The 21,406-nt window shown below is 36.9% G+C and overlaps 1 protein-coding gene across 1 annotated transcript; it reads right to left on the reverse strand.

Moving 5' to 3' along the window:
- Positions 1–8,531: 8,531 nt before the first annotated feature.
- LOC108617499 (zinc carboxypeptidase) lies at positions 8,532–10,313 on the reverse strand. The gene is made up of 4 exons (XM_018013312.2): positions 10,051–10,313; positions 9,834–9,970; positions 8,988–9,760; positions 8,532–8,903 (listed from the first exon to the last, which is right to left on the reverse strand). The coding sequence occupies exons 1-4, from the start codon at positions 10,207–10,209 to the stop codon at positions 8,707–8,709; spliced, it is 1,266 nt and encodes a 421-aa protein (XP_017868801.1). The 5' UTR covers positions 10,210–10,313; the 3' UTR covers positions 8,532–8,706.
- Between the last annotated feature and the right edge of the window lie 11,093 nt (positions 10,314–21,406).

Here is a 21,406-nt window from a genome sequence, read left to right on the forward strand (position 1 = left end):
TAATTTTTGGCGTCTTTCAGCTTACACAAGAAACACGCACACACACACACACACAGGCACGTACGCACACACAGGCATACATACACACACACGCATACAGACACACATATACACACACACGCATACACACACAAACGCATACACACACACACATACACACACACATACACAAACACATACACACACACATACACAAACACATACACACACAAGCACCCACGCATAAACACGCATGGGCGGCAGTGAGCGCTTACTATGAGAACTTAATTGTTTAATAACTTTTTTTGTGGACGTACGATCTTCATGAAACTTTTAGATTATGATTATAACATGGATATGCATGTAATTGCCGAAGCACAAGTCTCTAGTATTTGAAATACGCTTTTTACAAAAGTGAGGGTGAGGGGGTGAATTTAAGGGTGGGGGGTAAATTTTAACAAAAACCGAAATTGTATAAATTGCATATAAGCATACATTAAAAATTTGGAGACTCTAGCAATAAAGGTGTAGAAGATATAATTTTATAACTGGTTTTCGATAAGGTTTTTTATCGATAAAAAAAGATCGGAATGAGTTATCGATTTTTAATGATAAACTTGATATGCGCGCTGTAATTACGGACATTTTAAAAAAAATTTGAAGTCTCTAGCTCTTATATCTTCTGAAATCGATGCGTTCATACATACGGACAGACGGACAGACGGACAGACGGACAGACGGACGGACGGACAGACGGACAGACGGACAGACGGACAGACAGACGGACAGGGCCAAATCAACTCAGCTCGTCGCCCTGATCAAGAATATATATACTTTGTGGGGTCTGCCACGCCTCCTTCTGCCTGTTACATACATTTCAACAAAACCATTATACCCTGATTTCCCATTGAAAATGGGTTCAGGGTATAATAAGAAGAGAGAGAGAGAGAGGGGGAGAGAAAAAAAGCAACTTCATAGCATCTGCAGTTTTCTGCAGTTTTGGTTTAATTGTCATGCGCTGCTGCGGTTGGCAACATTGTTGCTGTGTGTGTGTGTATGTGTGTGTGTGTCTGTGCCCCAGTGTCTCTATCTTTAGCTGAAATCTAAATTACACTGGCTTAACGCAGACTCGTTCGCCATTATGGCCAATGCAAATACACCCTGGACAAACATACCGAAGCACACGCACACATGCATGCAACGTTATAGGTCGGTTCGGGTAGGTATGGCTATTATTAAAAGCGCATTTATATAATGGACGCCTGAGAGCGTCCAGCAGTAGCAGGAGCAGGAGCCGGAGCAGGATCTGCGAGCTGCGAGCTGCTGAATTGGTCACGCAGCGCACAGGATATACGCGCTGCAAATGTGGCAAGGAAGCAGCTGCCTGCTGGCCACATAACGGGGCGTATGAGTTATCTGCATAATTTTCCCTTATTTTTTATCTTTTATCTGGCAGCCAGTTATGCCAGTTGTTGCTCGCGCTCACTCGAGCATTTAATGCTGGTTCTTATTGAAATGCAGTTTGCATTAATGCGCATATTATGCCAAAATATGAGCTGAGTAGGTGTGCCGATGTGTGTGTGTGTGTGTGGGTGCCTGCGTGTGGCCTTTTAATCATTATGCACTTGACTGCGTTTGCGCTTTAAATAACGTAACGTAATCAGAAACCTTTTGTTTTGAAATTGGATCGCAGCGCAGCAGCGCACACAACTGGCGTCATTTATTGGGGGCACACTTCAAACAACTGACACAAGCACACACGCCTCCTGCTGCTGTCAATGTTGATGCCGCCACGCCGTTTGCTGATACCACAAACCACACACACACACACACACACACACACATACACTTTCCCTTTCTCTCTCTCTCTCTCTCTCTCTCTCTCTCTCTCTCTCTCTGCCTTCTCTCGCTGACTAGCTGCTGCCGCCGCCATATGGTCAGCTATTTGGCCACAAGCCTCATGCCGCACCGGCTGGCCACAATTTATGAATATGACACCGCCCGCTGTCAGCATTTGCCGGTCGCCTGCAATTAATTGCAAACTTGGCCAAAATTGATGCTCACTTTAGCACATTTTTAATGCGCTCGCTAATGCATACTCTAATAGAGCAGCGCAAGTTTCGGGTACAAATTTTACAGGCGACAACTAAGTGAGTGTAAGATATATTGTGGGTACTTATATATGTCCTCATTCTGCGCTTAAGTTAGTTGCGTCAGTTTCAAGTCAAGTTGCACGCTGACTGGACTAGAAGCTGTCATGAAGAGATCGACTTAAAAATTAAACTAAATATTAATTATATCTGAAATTTAGTGAATGATGAATACACATTTATCTTAATGGAATGTATTTGTTTTAAACATTATTATTATTTTTTAAATATTTTTATAAAATATATTAAATTTATACTCAATATGTAGTACCTCTAAAAAAAATAAATTTATTTATTGTGACATAATAATTTAAAAAATTAAGAAATCCGCGGCATTTTTTATTATTTAGATATCAGTTTGATGTTGTCCACAAAATATTATTAAAAATAAATTAAATTTTTTCAAATTAATTTTTATACCTAACAAGTTTTAATTCATAATTTTAATCGTATTTAATTTTTTTTTTAAATCTTTTTAGAAACAATCTGAAATTCAAAATTTAAAGCAAGACGTATAAATAATCTTAAAAAAATATAAATATTTAAAATGAGTTAGTTGCTTAAACATTTTTAGTGAAACGCCTTACTTTAAAGCAATACAAAAATGAATACTAAGTATATATGTATGTACATACATTATAATATATATTGTCTAATATATTTCTTAATTAACTTAAAAGAGGAATTTTACGGAGTCGACTGTAGAGTATCTAGCCTATAATTAAAGTAATTTGTGCCGCAGAATATCAGAATATACTTCATCATCTCTTGCTCTCTTTTCTTCTTCTTCTTCGCGCTCTCGCTCGCCCTCTCAGTTTCAATCTCTCCGTTCGACTCAGCTGTTGTTTTTTTGTCTGCTGTATCAGGTGATGGAATGCTGGCTGCAAATTCAATTTCCATTGATGGCAATTGATGGCACAACGACCTCAGTTAGGCTAAGCTATTTTTTTGTAGGTGGGCAGGTGGTAGGAGACAGGGCGGCATGGGCGTGGTCGAAGGGTAATTGCAGTTTTCAGTTATTGTTTTTGTGTGTCCAAAAGCCGAAGCGACAGTCATTGCATGCAAATGTCAAAGGCACTAAAGCGCTTAACGTAATTTCTGACATGCCATGTGCCAAAGTTCGGTTCCAAGTTGGCCTAAACGGTTTTGCCCAAGTTACAAGCCATTGACAGGCCAAATGGGTTACGTTGAGCCGAGGAAAGTTCTATGCCTGCAGCAGTGTGTGTGTGCAGAGGCAGGTAGGATGGCCAGGGGAACGGGCGACACGTGTGCATGCTGTCAATAACAGTTGCACGCAAGGTATCCACTTTATGTGGCATCGCAACCAGTTGCCTGCCTGTTTGATCAGCTTGGCCAGGCCAGGCCCGGCCTGGGCCTGTTTAGCTGTTGGCTGTTGCCTGTTTATGTCGTGATGTCCTTTCTTCGACTGTTTGCAGCTGAACGCACGCGTGCACTAATCCTTTTGCAGCTGCAATCTGCGACTGCTCCCAGGATCACAACAGTATCCTGCCAGGCAGCCAGCTAGCCAGCCAGCCAGACCCCAATGCAATACATCAAATTTTGGCAGGCCTGACTGGCTGCAGCGCGATCTTTAGCGAGTGGCAGGTGCAGGTGTCTCTCTCCCCTAGTCGTTGCAGCACGCTGATTGTAGGGGCCATCAAACAGATTGCAAAGCACATTTGCAACATGCTACGTGCCACGAAAGCTGCAATTAAGTTTTGTTAATTTTAATGAAGCTTTGTCGCATCTGCTGTCAGTTGCCTGCTGCTGTTGCTGCTACTCCTGCTGCTACTCCTGCTGCTACTCCTGCTGTTGTTACCGTAAACAACAACAGCAACTGGCCATTGGGCAACATTTTGTAGGGATTCTACGTTTTGGTTTTCATGCGTTGTGCTCTCTCTCTCCTTTTTTTCTGTCTTGTATGCGAAAGCAATGCAACAGCTGCCCATTTGCTTTAAGGGTAGTTTTGCTTCTTATTTTTTGTAGTATTATTTTTTTCTTTTTCTTTTTTTGCCACGCCTTATGGCATTTAGTTAACGTTTTTTCTTTAATTAAATTAAACGTATGTCTGGCTAATGACATATCATTATTTAGATTATAACATTGGCTGTTTGGCTATATGAATCATCAGCATCATATATCAAATATATATAAAATTTTCAAATTTCAGTTGGCATAAAGTAGAGCTAAAGAGAAAAACCACTAGAGAGACCTAGTCGATTGAGTATTCAAATTGCAGAGCTGTCGTTACAGATGCAGCTGCACGATGTCGAAGATTATAATTGTGCTCGGAAAACGAATGGCAGCTCAGCAATTGGAGTAATCTCTAATCTCTTTACAGCAGCTTAGGTATATTAAACACTGCCGTTCTTAAGCTGCTAATCTCAATATGCATAACTTTTTTTAAAAAAATTAATGAATAATATATCATTAGGAATATATACAATATGCATAACTTAATATTTTGATACTTGTATTTTTTATTTTTTTTTTTTTTTGTATTATATATTTTTAAATTAAATTAGAGTAAACATTAATTTCATAAGGAATATTTTTTGTTGTATATTTTTTAAAGATTTTCTCATTATTATATATGTAAAAAATATATATATATATATAGAAAATATTTTAAATATTTTTCATTTATTATTATTATTTCTTATAACAATGTATATACTACATATTTTTAAATATTTTTGTGTTATTATTATTTTACATTTTTATATAAAATCATCTATCTATAAATTTTATATATACTAAAAAAAAAAAAATAGGAATTCATATAAACTTATCAGCTGTATGCCCGATCAACATTTGCAATTATTTAAATAATTATATTCGACCTGAAGCTAATTTAAAAATCAATGCCTGGAAAAAGTTTAAAATTTAAATGTGATCTCATTTTCACATCATAAAAAAAAAAAGAAAACTTTTTATATAATATCCTAAAGCCCTTTATTTGCATAAAATACGCCCAAGTTTAAGCAGCTATATTGCTGCCGCCTCGACTCGCTTCTGTTTTGATTTGCCATGAACCCTGAAAGTTAATCCTTGGACGCAATCAATTTGTGAAGCACAGCTCTTCAGCTATTTTCACCTGTCTGTGGCCGTGGCAACTAAGTGCGTTATTTTGGCTGCTGCATGAACAATAAAATTTTATACATGTTTAAGTTTTGCATGTGTGTGCCGGTGTGTACATGTGTGTGTAAGTGTGTGTGCTCTGGCAAATTTTTGTTAACGTCCGCAGTTTGGCCACCATTTGGAGCACTGGCAACTGAGGAACTTTGTGCAGTACGCAGCAAAACTTTTATCCAAATGCAGCAAATACCCAGAGCCAAAGCCAAAGGCAAAGCCAAAAGCTAAAGCTAAAGCTGTAGCCGTGGTCGAGTCGGAAGTCCAGGGCCATCAACAGCAAACTGTGTGGAATAGGAGGGGGTGGGCAGCATAAAATTGCAGCGACTACAAAGTGGTTATTTTGTTTGAAGTAATCCACAAGAAGTCGTTAAAACTGTCGTTGGCTCCTAGATTGATGATGGTTTCACGTGTCCAATGCAGCAGCCAGTCAGCCAGTCAGCTAGGCAGCCAGCCATTGCTGAGCCTCGCTTTATCCTGCAGCCATGTACCGCTGCTATTTATGATAAAGTGTGTTACCCTGTCTGTATGTGTGTGTGTGTGTGGGTGATGTGCCAAGGTAAAGCTGTGCAGTTGGTTGAATGCACTTGAAAAACTTCACATGAGCTGCTGCTATTGCTCCTTCGGCTGCTGCTGCTGCTGTAGAATACATTTTGCAGAGCGATTACCAAGCAGCAGCAGCAGCAGCAGCAGCCTTAGCAGCAGCAGCAGCATCAACTCAACACATCAGCACTATACGATCGACTTTAATATCGGTACATGATTTACGTCTCAATGATTTTTCTAGCCCTTTGACATGCAAATACTGCAAATGCTATACAAGCCGAGTCGAGTGAACAGGATATGAGTATAGTATATGCTTGCCATATAGCCGTCAGTCAGTCATTCGGTCCGTCTGTCAGCTTGTTCGCTTAAAAATGTTTGAAGCTGGAAATGAAGAAAATTCCAGGTTTTACACACGCTGCACTTGTAACGTCGGTTCGCCCTTTGACACCTGATAAGTGTCATGCTCAAAGCACTCGACGAACCAAATACCCACAGCTTCAACTTCTTCTGCTGCTGCTGCTGCTGCTTCTTCCTCGTCATCTTTCTGTAATCAAATATGCAAACCAAATAACAAACGCAGTTGAAAGCAACTGAAAATAAATTGTAGGCGGTAATCTTAAAGCAGGCGCCATTAACAGCAGCAGCAAAAGCCAATTCCTTTCTTTATATTCCGGCCCAAAATTCCATACACATTTTCAATTAACTTTTCGCCCTGCAGCCCCTTTTCTTTATATGGCGTGTAGGCGTGCCAACGGAAGAATACAGAAACAAACAAAAAAGCAACAAAAAAGCGAGGAAAAAAATAACAAAAAGCGTCTAAAACAGCTCAGGTTATTACCAATAAAAGGTCACCCGAATTTCCTATATGAGCCTAGATGCCATTTGCCCCCAAGAAAATTAACATAAAAGAGAAGCCAGCGTCGAGCATCGAGCGTGAAACTGTTATGCTCATTGTTTCACATCATATTTAGTGGAGCCTACAATATGCATAATATTGTGCTTTTAATACCCTATGAGTGTGTCATAGAACGGGAAGTACTATGATGATGATTATGGGAAACAGTGTGAGCGACTTTAAGTATAGCCGTTAGCTTAAGAAATTCTGATCAATAAGATGATATAAGTAAAGTGCTGGGCATATATAGAATATTCATATTAGTTGAAAAATTTAAAATATATTTTTAATATATTGTATTTTTAAAACATTTTATTGTTTATTAATTTTATTAAATAACGTCGAAATTTTTTATTTATTCAAATAGCATTAATTATTTTTTTTAATAGTATCAATAGTTTTAATAAAAATGAATTTAAATGATTTTAAAATCACTTAAAAATTTGTTCACTTTAATAAAAAATAAAACAAATAATATATATATATATATAAAGAACTACTTTTTATGAATGATATATTAGTTTCATAAATATATATTAAAAATATGATTATTAAATTAAACAACTTTAACTTTATATTATAAAAAAAAAAAAAAAAACAAACAAAAAACAAAATCACAACAGTTTCGTATCACTATATTTACCAAAATTTCATTTTGGGGATATCGTAGATATATTCACAATCTATCCCAAAAAGATATTTAGCTAGAGGGTATATAATATTTGATAAATATAATTATGATTCATATTTGAATAACATTTTTTATTATGTCTCGTCGCAAATGTGCGGCACGTGACCAGACCGAATGAAATCAATGGCACTCAAAGTTTAGTTGTGAACCTGTCGTGACTGGCGGAGCTTAAGTCTTAATGCTAATTAGCCAGATAAGGGGCCACACTTTCGTCGCAATTGTGTGGCAAAAGCAAAGTAAAGTTGCTTGACCCAAACGACATAAGTACATGTAATTCAGACAAGCCATACACTTAAGTTTGTGGCTTAATTGCCGGCTGCAGCAGGGACGAACGTTCAGCAGGAGCGTGTGCTGTAATGTAAGCGGGCCAATAAGTGGGTGTCAAAGATAAGTCAACAACTTTGGCAATAAGCTCGAAAGTCACTTCAAAATCAAATACTTGGCAAGCTGATGCAATTAATATTAAATGTTATCTCTACGGGTTACGTATCGTTTCTGAATTTGTTGTTTGTGTTGATATTAAGGGAATTTGTTGAATGTTGAGAATTGATTAAATATCTTCCTTTATTAAGTATACTAATTAAATTATTCTCATTCAGTACGATCAAATTTGGTTAAGGGTTAGAGCATATTTTGTGAGGAATTAATAATTTAATACATTTGGCTACTAGATATTTATTCACTTAAATATAATTTCTTATATTTTTATATAAATATTAAAATTCCATTTATTCAGTGCACTTTCTTATAATTTGTAAATAAAACAAGAATTAGAATAAAAAATGTTTGCCAAATATGAATATTAAAATTGACTATATATTTATAAATAAAATTTTTTTGATAACTTTCCTCATATTATATTCGTTATTTCGAATAGTCGTTCAACAGAATGTTAATAAATTTCCATTAACAGCTACTGTTAGCTATTTATCCCAAGCTCTCAGCCAGGACTTAAATCAAGCTAAAATACTCTTGGCAAGCAGCTCTGATGCGCACTGCTTGCATATGCAGTAACAGCTGAAGCCCAAACCGGAAATAGAACTGCTTGTGTTGTATTTGAGGTACATGTTACTGCTTGCGGTGCACTACACTAAGCAGTTAACTCCACCAAAGCAAATATCACGCATACGCCAAGTAGTACAATTTTAATGCTCATCAAATTGAAATATATTGAATATACATACATACATACATATATACAGTTGTATTATTTTTATTTGTAAATAAATTCATATAGGTTCGCTACAAGCTAATCCAATTGTTATCGACGTTTGTGAGAGTCAGAAATGTGTCCTCTCGACTCTCGACCGATTTCAATCGAAAATGCCCTCATCGACTGCTTTGGCAACGAGCGATTTGAGGCCTTCGGTGACCTCGACGCCAACTTCCGTAATTTGATTGGATGGCAGGAAGAAGCCAAATGTGCCCTTATCACGCAGCTCGACAGTGCAGGTGAATGGTATATCCTTAACCCCGTAGGCCCAGTCCTTAGCCGCACCAGACACAACATCTACAGTGAGTGAAGTGTCAGAGGTCAATAGCATTACAATTGCCAGTCAGTGGTTATTTGCTTCTTTTTTTTTTCAACACTTACAGTTCAATAAACCGCTGGCGCCATAGGTGAAAACAGAGCCAAACGCATCTTCAGCGCCATCGGCAAAGGCAGCAGCAATACGCATCATTTGATCATAGTTGGGTGGAAATTCAGTGTTTGTGTGTCCATAGGGCAGCAGGACATACTGGCCGTAGGCATGGAAGGCCAAATAGGCGCGTATATAGCCATCCTCAAAGGAGTTGACAAACTCCTGCAGGGCCAGAATTTCACGTTCCGAGTTCGGCTCATCACCGCCAAACCAATGATCGCAGGGGTCCTCAATACCCCAGCCGGCGCCGCTCCAGTGGTAATCGAAATTGCGATTCATATCGATGCCATAGCAGGGACCCGACGAGTTCGAATAACCATTGGGGCGACGATTCTTGCGCCACAGGCGCTCCACATCGTGTGTGTAGACAAATCCATCGGGATTCACCATCGGCATCACAATCCAATCAAACTCCTCGGACAGACGTTGCATCTCCTCATCCTCGGAGTTGATTAACTGATTAAGGATGTAAGTGACGGTGGCCGACGATATCCATTCCATGGCATGAATATTACCCTCAATGACAATGGCCTTGTTGCCCTCACGCTTGGACAGCTTGACGCTCTTGATGGGCCTGCCCTCGTACGAGTGGCCTATGACTTGGCACTCGAGATAATCGTGCTGGTCGCACTGCTCATCCACCCAGTCGTAGATGACATCCAACGGATGATAGGTCTCCCAGTCCATGGGCGCATCCTCATCCACCGACGACTCGTCCAGCAAACTAAACGAAAAGTTTTTTATTTTTCTTTAGTATCTGCATCATATTTTTAATTAAAGTCTGCCTGGAGCCTTACGCTTGTAAATCCTCGACGATTATATCGTATTGCACCTGCAAGTCGTGCAGCACCTGCTCAAAGGCGCGCTGGAACAATGGACCCACAATAACATCATAGCTGCGATTGGGTCCTCCAATCTCGTGAAGTATATGAATCTAAGAAATGAGAAGCAGAAAAGCAGAGAAAAAAAAAGATGTTGATGTTTTGCCTCCCTTGCTTTATCGCATTCCCCTACTTGTAGGTGGTGATGAATTTTTTTAAACTCCTCCAGCTGCTCGCTATCCTCGACAAAAGCTCGATACACTTTGAAGTTATCGTAGCGCGCGGCGAATGGCTTCCTGGCGCTGGCCAACGCAGCCAAGGATATCAGGACAAAAACTAGTAGCACTTTCATATTGCCTCTCACTCTCTCTCTCTTCCTGTTTCTTTCTCCTCCACTTCCACTTCCTTTGTTTGTTTTGTGAAACGTTCGAACGCTCACTGTACTGTGCGCATTGGCCATGCACTGCCTTTTATATTCGGAGGGAGCACACACTTGGCCCTTGTGTCGATTAGCTTGTGAAGTGCATATTGTCGGAGTGCAGCGCCAACACCATGCGTTATCTAATAAGTTATTGATAGGGCAAACTTTTGATCAATCATCTGGCATTGTTGTGCTCTTCTTTTTCTATTCTTTTTTTGCAGCTTGTGTCTGCTGCACTTTGTTTCTCTTATCTACATATATGACACTTAACCTACCACAAAGTAGCAGACACACTGTCAACAAAAGGAACTTACGACTGTGCATGGGTATACGATAATTGTCTCTGTAAACGAACAAATGTTATCATGCAATAGAGGAATGCTTTGAATGGGACAAAGAGCAGAAATGAGCGAGCTTTTTAATTTATTTTTCTAATCAAATTATTTTAAGCTCTTACGTTTCTAGAAGCTATGATTAAATTCCATTATATAAAATAAAATAGACTAGAATTTGTTTAAGCTCTAATATTTTAAACAGAATTTTAAGTGAACTTATTACTACTTTCGAGGCAACTTGCAGAAAAATATATTTCATTTCATATCACATAAAAATCGCATTTCTATGATAGACTATTTACATAAAATAAGATTTTTAGCCTTTAGGCAATTTTAAACTTGAATAAGATTAGTCCCAAAATATCTCTGTAAACGAAAAAATGTTATCATGCATTATAGAAATGATTTGCATGGTTTAAAACAGCGGAAATGAACGAGTGTTTTAATCTTAATTTCTAATCAAATAGTTAAAATGCTCTTACGTTTCTATTAGCTATACTTAAGATTCAATTAAATACTGATAGAAGAAATTAGAATTTGTTTAAGATCTGAAGGGCTTAACATTACTTTAAGTGTGGTTTATTTAACTGCTGATGTAATTAGCATAAAGAGCTATTATCTTAGAGTACACAAACAACCCATTTCCAATATTTATTTTAAGAAAATATTTATTCAAGTAAATGCATAAATGCCACTTCAAATTGTAGCACAAATCAATAGCAATTCAACATAATTCACACTAAATTACGCCTGGATTGCCCGCAAGTGCAAAGCAATCTCATCCCTATATGCTTCTATGCCACTTTTCGCAATGGCTCAGGCAAATATTTGTCAACGTAATTGATAAGATATGTTCGTGACTGGCCGTGTTATTAGAGCACTGTTCGTTTGGTTTGGGGCTAACCATTTTGATAGTCCAAGGTCTGCGCGTGAAGAAGCACTTTTCGAGTGGGCCAAATGCGATTGCACTTGACGCTGGCAAACAGAGAGCGAAAAGGCAATGACAATCACTTGGTGGGGGCATCTGGGTCTGGGTAGATAGATTTCACAAATTTCGATTTTAATTGCCTGCATTCAATTATCATGTTTGAATTATTTAAACATTGATTACAATTTAACTGCTGATGAACATAATGCAATTATGCAGGAAACAAATGCACAATATTGAGGTCATTCAAAGTTTTTAATTGATTATGCAAATGCATTTAATTAAAGGCTAAACAGCTTTGTCAATATGGATTAGCGTGCATTATAATGCAATGATATAAAGCCAGAAATGCAATTACAAATTAGATTTGACACTTTAATTGACAATGGCTAAAGCCGGAAATTTAGAACTTTTAGAGTCAAATCAATTTTATTTCATATATAATTAAACACTTCAAGTTGAAGTGAGTTTAGGAATACTTGATTGATTGCTAACAGCGAATGCTAATAACAGACAGAGAGAGCGAGAGAGCTGTTGCTGTTAACAGAATGCACTGCTTAACAGCGGCAGAGCGCGCTGCTTGCTTTGCCGGTCTCACGAATCAAAAAAGCGATAGAGAGAGAAAGCGAGAGAGCAAGCAAAGCAAAGCAAAGATGCTTTATGACTTTAATGAGTGATAAATTTTAGAGTAAATATTTTATATGTTGACTTAATGCTAATAAACCCAGCGATAATTGCAAATTGAAAATTGTTGCCAAATTTTATATAGAATATCCCTGGTAGTCTATAAAAACGCTGCGTTAATTTAACGCTAGACTTTTACGTCTAATTAAGCAGCAGCTATGATTACAACAATGAGTTTTTCGAGGCATTTGTTAATTAAAAGCAAGCAACAAATATGCTCATGAACCCATCCACCCACCTCCCTCTACCCAGCCTCAAAAGCACGTGCTAAATAAATACGCCAAGTTGTTAAGTACCAACTGCCTCGCTCCCTCGCTTTGACACACACACATGGATATGCGTTGCCACCCTCGACGAGTGTGTCGTAAATACACACGCGCTTTTCTTTGTCTGCTTTCAGTTTTTCTTTTACACATAAGGAAATTTTATAGAATGCGTCGACGGCGGCAACGGCGGCGTCAAAACATGTTTCGTGCTCTCAGTGTTTATTTTCCGGCTCAAAGGAAATGCGCGAATTGATGTGTCGTAAAAAAGCTGTTAATTAGCTTTCAGTGGCCATAAAATGTGGTTTGCTTTCTCTGCGCACTTTTCAATATTGCAATTCTTGCCATTTGTATAGCACGCATGCAAGTCTATCTGTCTCTCTGTCTGTCTGCCTGCCAGCCTTTGCCTATGCATCAGCATCGGTGCTGCCCAAATTGACTTTCCCTGTAGCCTGAGGTGGCGAGCTAGAGCTAAACGTGTCTCTGCTTCTAGTCAAATAGAATGGATGGGCGGCTGAGTTTGGATTTGTCTGAGATGTTTGCGCTGCCAGCGCTCGCTGGGCTGGCCACAAACGCAAATATTTACAACAGCCACGCTGGAGGCGGAGAGGCGCGGAGGTGGGTGGCAAGTGGGTAAGCCGGGCAATGCTGATGCTTCCTGCGGGCTCAACGCAACTTTGCGGCTCTCGTGTGCATAGTTGCTGGGTATATCGGGCATATGCGAAAGTTAAGATCGTATGCACAGGCCAGAGACAGAGACAGCCCCATGGGTGCGACAAACAGCGTGTGTTTTAAGCGCTGCCAGCCAGCCGAACTGGAAACTTCATCAAAAGCGCACGCAGCAAAAACAACAACAACAGCAACAGCAACAGCAGCAGCAGCAGCAGCAGGCACAAAAAATAGTTTGTCCTTTGGCACATTTATGAAATGTGCACCAAAATATGTGTGTGTATGCGTGTGCGTGTGTGTGTGTGCGTGTGTCAACTCGTGTGTGTTGTCAACACACAATAACTTTCACTTCGGTTGCTCTCTAAGCGGCTTAAAAACTTGCCCGAAACTGTTGAGCTGGCAACAGAGCCAACTGCCAACTGCCAAATATTTGCACAGATAATGAAAGTAATACAATGTGTGTGTGAGTAAGTAAGTGTGTGTGTGTGTGTGAGTGGGTGGTTAGCTCTATCTCTCTCTCTTTGCCTCTTTCTCTCTCTCTCTCTCTCTCCCTCTCTCTTTGTGTGTGTGCCAGTTGACAGTTAAGTAATGTGGCATCAGAAGTTAACTGTTTGTTGCCTGCTTTTGATTTTATTGTCAATTCACTTAGCAGCGGTAATTGACCCTAATGCCTGTCTGTCGTTCGTTTCTTGCCTTTAAATCAATACGACAAGTTTCCTTCATTCTTTTTTTGGCAGCAAAATTCAATTTGCCAACACACACGCTTCGTGTGCCTCTCTACCCCCCCCCCCCCCCCCCCCCCCTTCTCCATCCCTCTCGTCACATAGCGTAAAATGTCAAAAAAGCACGTTTCAGTGTTTTGGGATTTTGTTTTTGCATGTCATGTGCCGCCAACTTTGAACTCTGCACAATGCTCTCCTGTTTTACTTTTCTCTTTTTTTTTTTTTGTATATTATTTTGTTTTTTTTTTCTGTTCTTGTTGACTGTCGCTGTTTAAGTAGTAGTCGCAGCAGCAGCAGCAGCAGTAGAAGCAGCACCAACTACGTGACTATCATCAAACATTTACTTTTTGCAATAAATGTCAGTGGAGTTAGGCGAATAAACATAATAACAATAACAATAAAATGAATGAGGCCAGGTCTCTCTCTCGCCCTCCCTATATCTCTCTCTCTCTCTCTCTACATCTTTCCATCTCTCAAACTCTCCTTTTGTGCTTGCCCCTCTGCAGTTTGAGTCATAAAAAAGTTATGCCATTTCTATTTATTAAGGCCTAATGATATTACCTAACTATGACACTTCAGCATCAGATTAATCTGAGCGCAAACATAATCAAATTTGTTGCGCCAGCTAAAAGTGAGCTGAGTCCTTTTTTTCTCTTTAAGCATGATCTACAGGCTTATAAACAAATAAATCTAAAAAAGAAAAAAATTTTAAATTATATTTATATTATTTATGTTAAGTTTCACCAAAATTATTATTTTTTTATTGATCTACTTTAGCTGAAAAGTAAATTACTCTTCAAACTTAATTATATTTTTATCTATTTTCATTTTTTTTTAAATTGATTTTTTTACTATTTTAGCTAAGTAGAATATTTGGCTATTTTTAATTAGCTTGACAAAAATGATTTGAATTTTTTGTATATTTTTTTTTTCTTTTATTTTTCTGAAGTCGAGGAAATATTCATATATTTTTAATACCACTAATGTCTTTTAATTTTTTTATATTTATATATTTTTTTTTTATATTAATATTTATTTTTTAACTGTTTATTTATCATTTTAATTGTTCATGTGTTGTATTAGTTTTGTCTATTATTATAAATTTTTTTTACCCCTGAAATTGTTTCTTTTTTCTATACTTTTTCAATTATTTTTGATCTTTGAAAAACTTTTTATATAACTTTCATATCTAACACACAAAGCTAAGCTCTATCAAGGTTTATCAAATGCCATTCTACGTAAATTCTAACAGCATAACTAGGATCATCAGACCTTGAGCATTTCATGGCCATTTCGCTCTTATGCACATTCATGCAAATAGTTTTTCATCAGCTGTTGTCATTCAACCATAAGCTGTTCAACATTATCGAATTCAATTTTATCAATTTGTAGTTCTATGCCAGACATACACCCACACGGACACACACACAGAGACAGTTGTAAAGTGCTTTCACACAGGCGCCACATCGATTTGAATGGCGTGAATGCGTAGCGTGCATAACACAGGCTTGTGGCCTTTACAAAATGCTCACATACCCAGCCGCTGCAATGGCCGCGCCCCTTTCGACCCCCCCTCCCCTGCTCTAGATCACCTAGCTTTATGCATTCTGAATTCTGCATTGTTTCAGTGCAATCGTCTGTGCCTAATCTGCAGCTATTTGCTCTGCCATTTGGCTATCTGCTCTGGCCGTGGCTCTAGATGTGGTTGTGTATGTGTATGTGAGTGTGGTTGTGTTGCTCTCGCTCTCTGGCTCTCTCTCACTCTGTCTGGCTGAGGCTGGGCCCATAAATTAGGCGGCTTCACAGCCATGGCTAAGTGCTTTTGAGCTGCTCCTGTGACTACTATGTTGGCTGCTGCTGCGACTGCGACTACGACTGCGACTGCTGCTGCTGCTGCTGCTGCTTTGTCTCCATTTCGAAGTTCTGTGCTCCTGTTTTTGGCCATTGTGCCGGGCAAGATTTATGCTCGGGCACACTTCGCACTTTCTCACATGCTGCACGTGAAGTCAGTTTTTAAAATGCCAAACCACGTGCGCCCGGTTGTGTGCAATTTCTATTCATTTCCATTCATTCCATTGGCAATGCTGCTTTGAATTTATATATTGAAATTAAAGAATGGCCATAAAAATTGCCATCAATGGGATTTTATGGTTTTATGTATTTATATACATCTATCTGCATATATTGTTTAGTTGGCTTTTGATTGAAATTCTGTAAAATTTGTGATTTGAAATTCAATTTTATAAATTTTTTTTTTTTCTTTTTATCCTTTTTGACTCAAACAAAACTAAATATTTGGCCAACAATTTGGGTAAAATTTGTTTAAATTTCATGCATATTTTGTGCATTTGTATTGTGGGCATTGTTATAGCTTTTTGGCCAGCAATTAGTCGAATAAAGGCAGCCGAACGTATTTGAATCTCTGTTGAGTCTATTGAATAACCTAAAACTCAATTATCATATATTCAATAAAAGTGAGCTTCACCTGCTGAAAGTAATTTCAACAGCAAAGAGTATGAAGAGAAAGAGAGAGAGAGAGAGGGGGAGGGATGAGAATGAGAGTTGGCCATGTTTTTTGCCTGCTTTTGGGTTTATGTTTGGCAAATGTTAATTAAAAAGACCAGATGTATCTCTCTCTTTCTCCCTCTCTCTCTCCCTCTCTCTCTCTCTCTCTGTGTGTGTTTCGCCATTTCTGGCTGACATTATGGCCCATATTCTATTATTTTGCTAGCCCGAGCGTTGCCCGTTTTAGATAACTAAGTTGGAAATAGAACTGGCTGGGCCAGTGTCCGGCTTATAGCGCTTAAATAGGCCGCCCTATGACTGCCTCTCTTTCGCTCTCCCTCTCCGTCTGTCTGCCTTGTACAGCCACACAGCCATCAGCAATCAAAAAGCCAACACATAGTGCATATAGTTCATATTTCTGAAAATTACCCACATGCCATACAAACCGCCGGCAAAGAGTCTGTCGTCAGGGCAGCAGCAACAGCAGCCAGTCAGGCCAAGAAAAGAAAACCTACAAAAAAGAAGAAACTGAAAGAAAAAAAATCATAAATAAAGGCATAAGTATGTATGAGACATTGAAATACCCTGTGCAGTAAATTATGATTGAGTTATATTAAATACTTTTCATGCTGGGAATTAAAATATTTCTTCTTCAATATAAAATCCCTTTTACAGGCTAAATTAAATAATTCTTTACTATTCATATAAAAGAAATTTGTATACCAAATCAAAGTTATTTATTAAAAATTTTGTATTTATTTTTATATTTGGCAGTTTGTGAGTTTAAAAATATTTATTTTTTTTTTTTTTATATAAAATATATTATTTTTGTATAAATATTTGTATTTTTTTTTTTAACAATAATTTTTATATATATTTCTAAAGTTTTCATATTGTTATTATTAATAATATTTGTTTTTCATTTATTTATTATATATTTAAAATGTTTAAAAAATATATACACATTTTTAATTAAATATGCATTTATTTGAAAAATATTATTTAATTAATTTAATAATATATATATTTAAATTTATTATATGTTTTCTATATATTTTTAAAATAATATTATCTTAGTTTTCTCTGCAGTACCGTCATAGTATTCTCTGTTGCTAAATAATTCATTTAAAATATGTTTGTGTTTAGCATATGCTCACTTTGCATTTCATTTCGCTAGCATAAAGACTCTCAGACCGCAATATTGTATAAATAATTCTTAGCTTGCTTTAAGCTGGAATATCCTCTCGAGCATCTTAGCTCTCAAGTCAGAGTGTAAACACACTCGCCTTTACGATTCAATGTCTGAAGTATGGGATGTGCGTGTGTGAGTAAATGTTTTGTTTAGAAAACTGAAAACTGAGATAATTTAAAGTATTTTTTTATTTTTATTTATTTTTTTTTTATTTATAGCAGCTCTGAAGATTGTAATTTATGGTGTATTAGCGAACTGAGAGTCTTTTGTTATGTCTGGCTTTTATCAGTTGATAATTTATATTGCTTGTTCGTTAGCAACGATTTGGCTTGCCAGACAGTGTTTAAGAACTTAAAAGAATAATAAAAATTATATATTCAATATAATGCGAATTTTACATACACGTAGTACTAGAAATATAAATATAATATAAAATATGGCTGCCTGTAATGAAATTTGCTTTTTTATAGGAAAAGAGAAGAGTAATTAATAAAGGAAAAGCGCTATTATGTTGTCTTTAAAGTGAAAGTAATTAAAAAAGCTGACAACATTTTGCTTATTAAAAAACTTGAATTCAAGCGAGCTTCCGTGTCTAAAATGCTCTAATTGATGCATTTTAATTTAGTTGGTATATAAAGTAGTTGGAGCTGTGACAAGGGTATAATTGCGAGCATTCACAGACAGGGTATAACAAACTACAAGCCAAAGTTCCATATTTTCTTTTACTACCTTTTCTTTTTTGGTTTTTTATCATTTTTGTTCTCAATTGCTGTGCACCTGCATACACAGACACACACATACACTCACACATACGCCCACTTTTAATTACACTGCACATTTGCACTTCAAGTGCAGGGTAACCCAGCTCTTGTACGAGTGTGTGTGTGTGTGGGCGTGGCAGGCTATAACATTCATGCCACGATGCACAAACACAAAAAACCGCAGACAAGGCAAAGAGTGCAAAACATGTCGCATCCTTGCGCCTCACAGCCTTGGGCTGTCGCTGCAAATATTTTTTGAAATTGGTAATTTTCAAATTTTTTAGATGCCGTAGTTAGGGAGGTCTTAAGGCCAAAGCAACTGTTGCCGGAAGTATTTAAAAAAAATAGAGAGAGAGAGAGAGAAAAAAAAAGAGAAAGAGAGATAGAGAGTGAGAATAAAGTTGAGTAAGGTAGGTAAAGAAGCAATTTGTTTGGCCAGGCGACTTAATGCTCGCACCTGTGACTCGCTTTAAATTCATTTTATTATTATTATCTTTTTTTTTTTTTCATTTTTTCTCTGCTTTTTATTTATTTTTTAAAATTTGTGTCCGGCTGCACGCAATTTTTCTTAATATTCAACGCTTTATTTTGATGAGCCTTCATTTATTTTCATTGCCCTGCCGAGAGCTGGTGTCTGTGCTCGCTTGTGTATTATTTAAATGAATTAAAGTCAACCAATTTGAGTTTGAGTTCAGAATTTAGCAGCTGCTAAACTTAACTTAATTTCATGCATATTCTCTTCTTTTTTTTGTGCCATTAATTAATTGCTTGTTGGCTGGCCGAAGAACATGGAAAATAAAAAAATAAAAATAAAACACACACACAACAGCAGCTGCTGTTAGCTTAACAAGTACTTGACAGCCCGCTACAAACTCCAAGGTAAACATCGGGACGGCTGTGCTGTGATGTGTGTGTCTTTGTGGGCGTGGCAGAGACCGAAGCACACAGACTCGCACACATACACGCACAAATCGGTGTTTGCCTCAATTCGCATGAACTCAAGTGTTTGCCATAGAAACCACAGAAATAACATGCCAGCTCAACTGAGCATTTAATCGAATATCACGCATACGCCACGTTAACCAATTAAATATCAAATATTTTGCACTCGTTTCCATTTGGTCAGCAAAAACTCAATATTTAATTATGATTTACGCGTTCAATAAAAAGCAACCGCAAATGTTTGCAGTTTGTGCATTTTCAACAACAAACTGAATTATAAATAAACTTTATGCATTTAACAAATTATACATAAAAAATAATCCAAATGGGAAAACAAACATGTTTTGCTAATATTTGCGGCTTCTCTTTTTTCTGTCTGTGATTTTTTTTTTTTTTAGCATATTTTGCTCGCTTGCCGATTTGACATTCAATGTAAAGCCATCACCGCTTTAGAGTCGAGTGCCACGCACACAAGCACAATGCATAGCACTGATTACAATGCACGAACGATAAACAAACTTGACTTGACTCCGGCACGCTCGATGTGCGTGCAACAATAACTCTATGCAACAATGGGAGGAGGGGGGCCGGGGCAAAAGAAAAGTTGAGAAAAACATGTTATAAATGCGGCAAGTGAAGTGTGATAGACTGACAAATATATTATTGTCCAAGGATTTATTGTACACGAATGTACCCTATAAATAAGTAAATGAAATCAAGTAAATTGAGACTGTATTATGAAACCTGAAACATGAACAGAAATGTGAAACAGAATAAGAAAAAAAAAGAAAAGTGTTTATTGTACTTATAAAATAAATAAAATAGTAAATGCTAAGATTAATAAACTATAAAAAATATAGAAAAATAAAATATATATAACTATAAAAGCAAAATATATAAATATAAATTTTTTATAACAAAACAAAAAAAATAGTTAAAAATAAAATAGTCGGTTTGGTTTATAAATTAATTTTTTAATTTATTATTTTTATTTATCTATTATTTATTTTATTTTATTTTATTTTTATTTTTGAATATAATTACCTTGACAAAAATTTTAGAAAAAATTTTATTTCCAACATATTCTATTTATATTATATATTGTAGCAAGCATCAGCAACTAAATTTGATTTAAATACTTATCTATTCATGCAGTCGTATTTATACCAAATTATATTTCATAATTAGCTTTTGACATAAAATGAACAACCGTAAAAAGTAATCAGTAAAAAGTAATCAAATTTAATATATTTTTTAGCCAATGAAAAAATTCTTTATTTCCAATAATTATTTATTTATATGTATTAAAAAAATGCAATTAAAATTGCTGTCATTGCGAGTAAATGGTCAAAGAGCTGCCAATATTCGCAATCATTAGGTTATCAAAAAAAAAAAAAAAAAAAAATAAATAAAATAAAATAAAAATATACTGTTGATTATGCATTACCAAACAAGTAACAAGCATACCCTATTGCGTAAGGGAAGCTAAACATAAAAGGAGAAAAGCACACAGAAAAGCACACAAAGCAGAGAAAAACATCTTCATCTTGAAAGTGTGCTCTGGTAGCTAGTCAACCTTTAGCTTTTGGCTTGGCATCACTGATGCATTAGTAAATTGAAAGCAAAGTACGTACCCATTATGTAGACGATGAGAGCGGCAACAATTTGTATGCGTGCAGTCAAGATACTAACATAAATACACACACACAAGCCATAACTGTAGCGCTGTCTGTATGTGTGTGTGCGTGTGTAACTAGACAAGAAGTCAAGTATAAAACGTATTGCAGATGCTTTTCAGCTCGGAGTCGCCATTCAATCAAATCAAGCACACAAATGCTGAATGCCACTTGAACTTTGTCATTTACCTGAGAAAATCACCAGGGCTTAATGATGTGCGCATTGACCGCATTTTACATTCATATAGAAATATATATCTATATATATATATGTATGTAATTTGAACATATGCTCTGTGCACTTTTGGCCTGAATGAATTGCCAATCAGCTGACAGCTGTCCAATAGAAATTTCCTTAAAAATTAACATAACGAGCTCTACTTTTTTTCCATTTTTTTTTTTTTTAATGTAACTTTTTTTGAGCGAGAAAAGTTGGCAACTTTCTTGGCCA

The sequence above is a fragment of the Drosophila arizonae genome, chromosome 5 (genome assembly GCF_054131065.1).
Source record: "Drosophila arizonae isolate 15081-1271.41 chromosome 5, UAZ_ARI_1.0, whole genome shotgun sequence".
In the NCBI taxonomy this organism is placed as follows: Eukaryota; Metazoa; Arthropoda; class Insecta; order Diptera; family Drosophilidae; genus Drosophila; species Drosophila arizonae.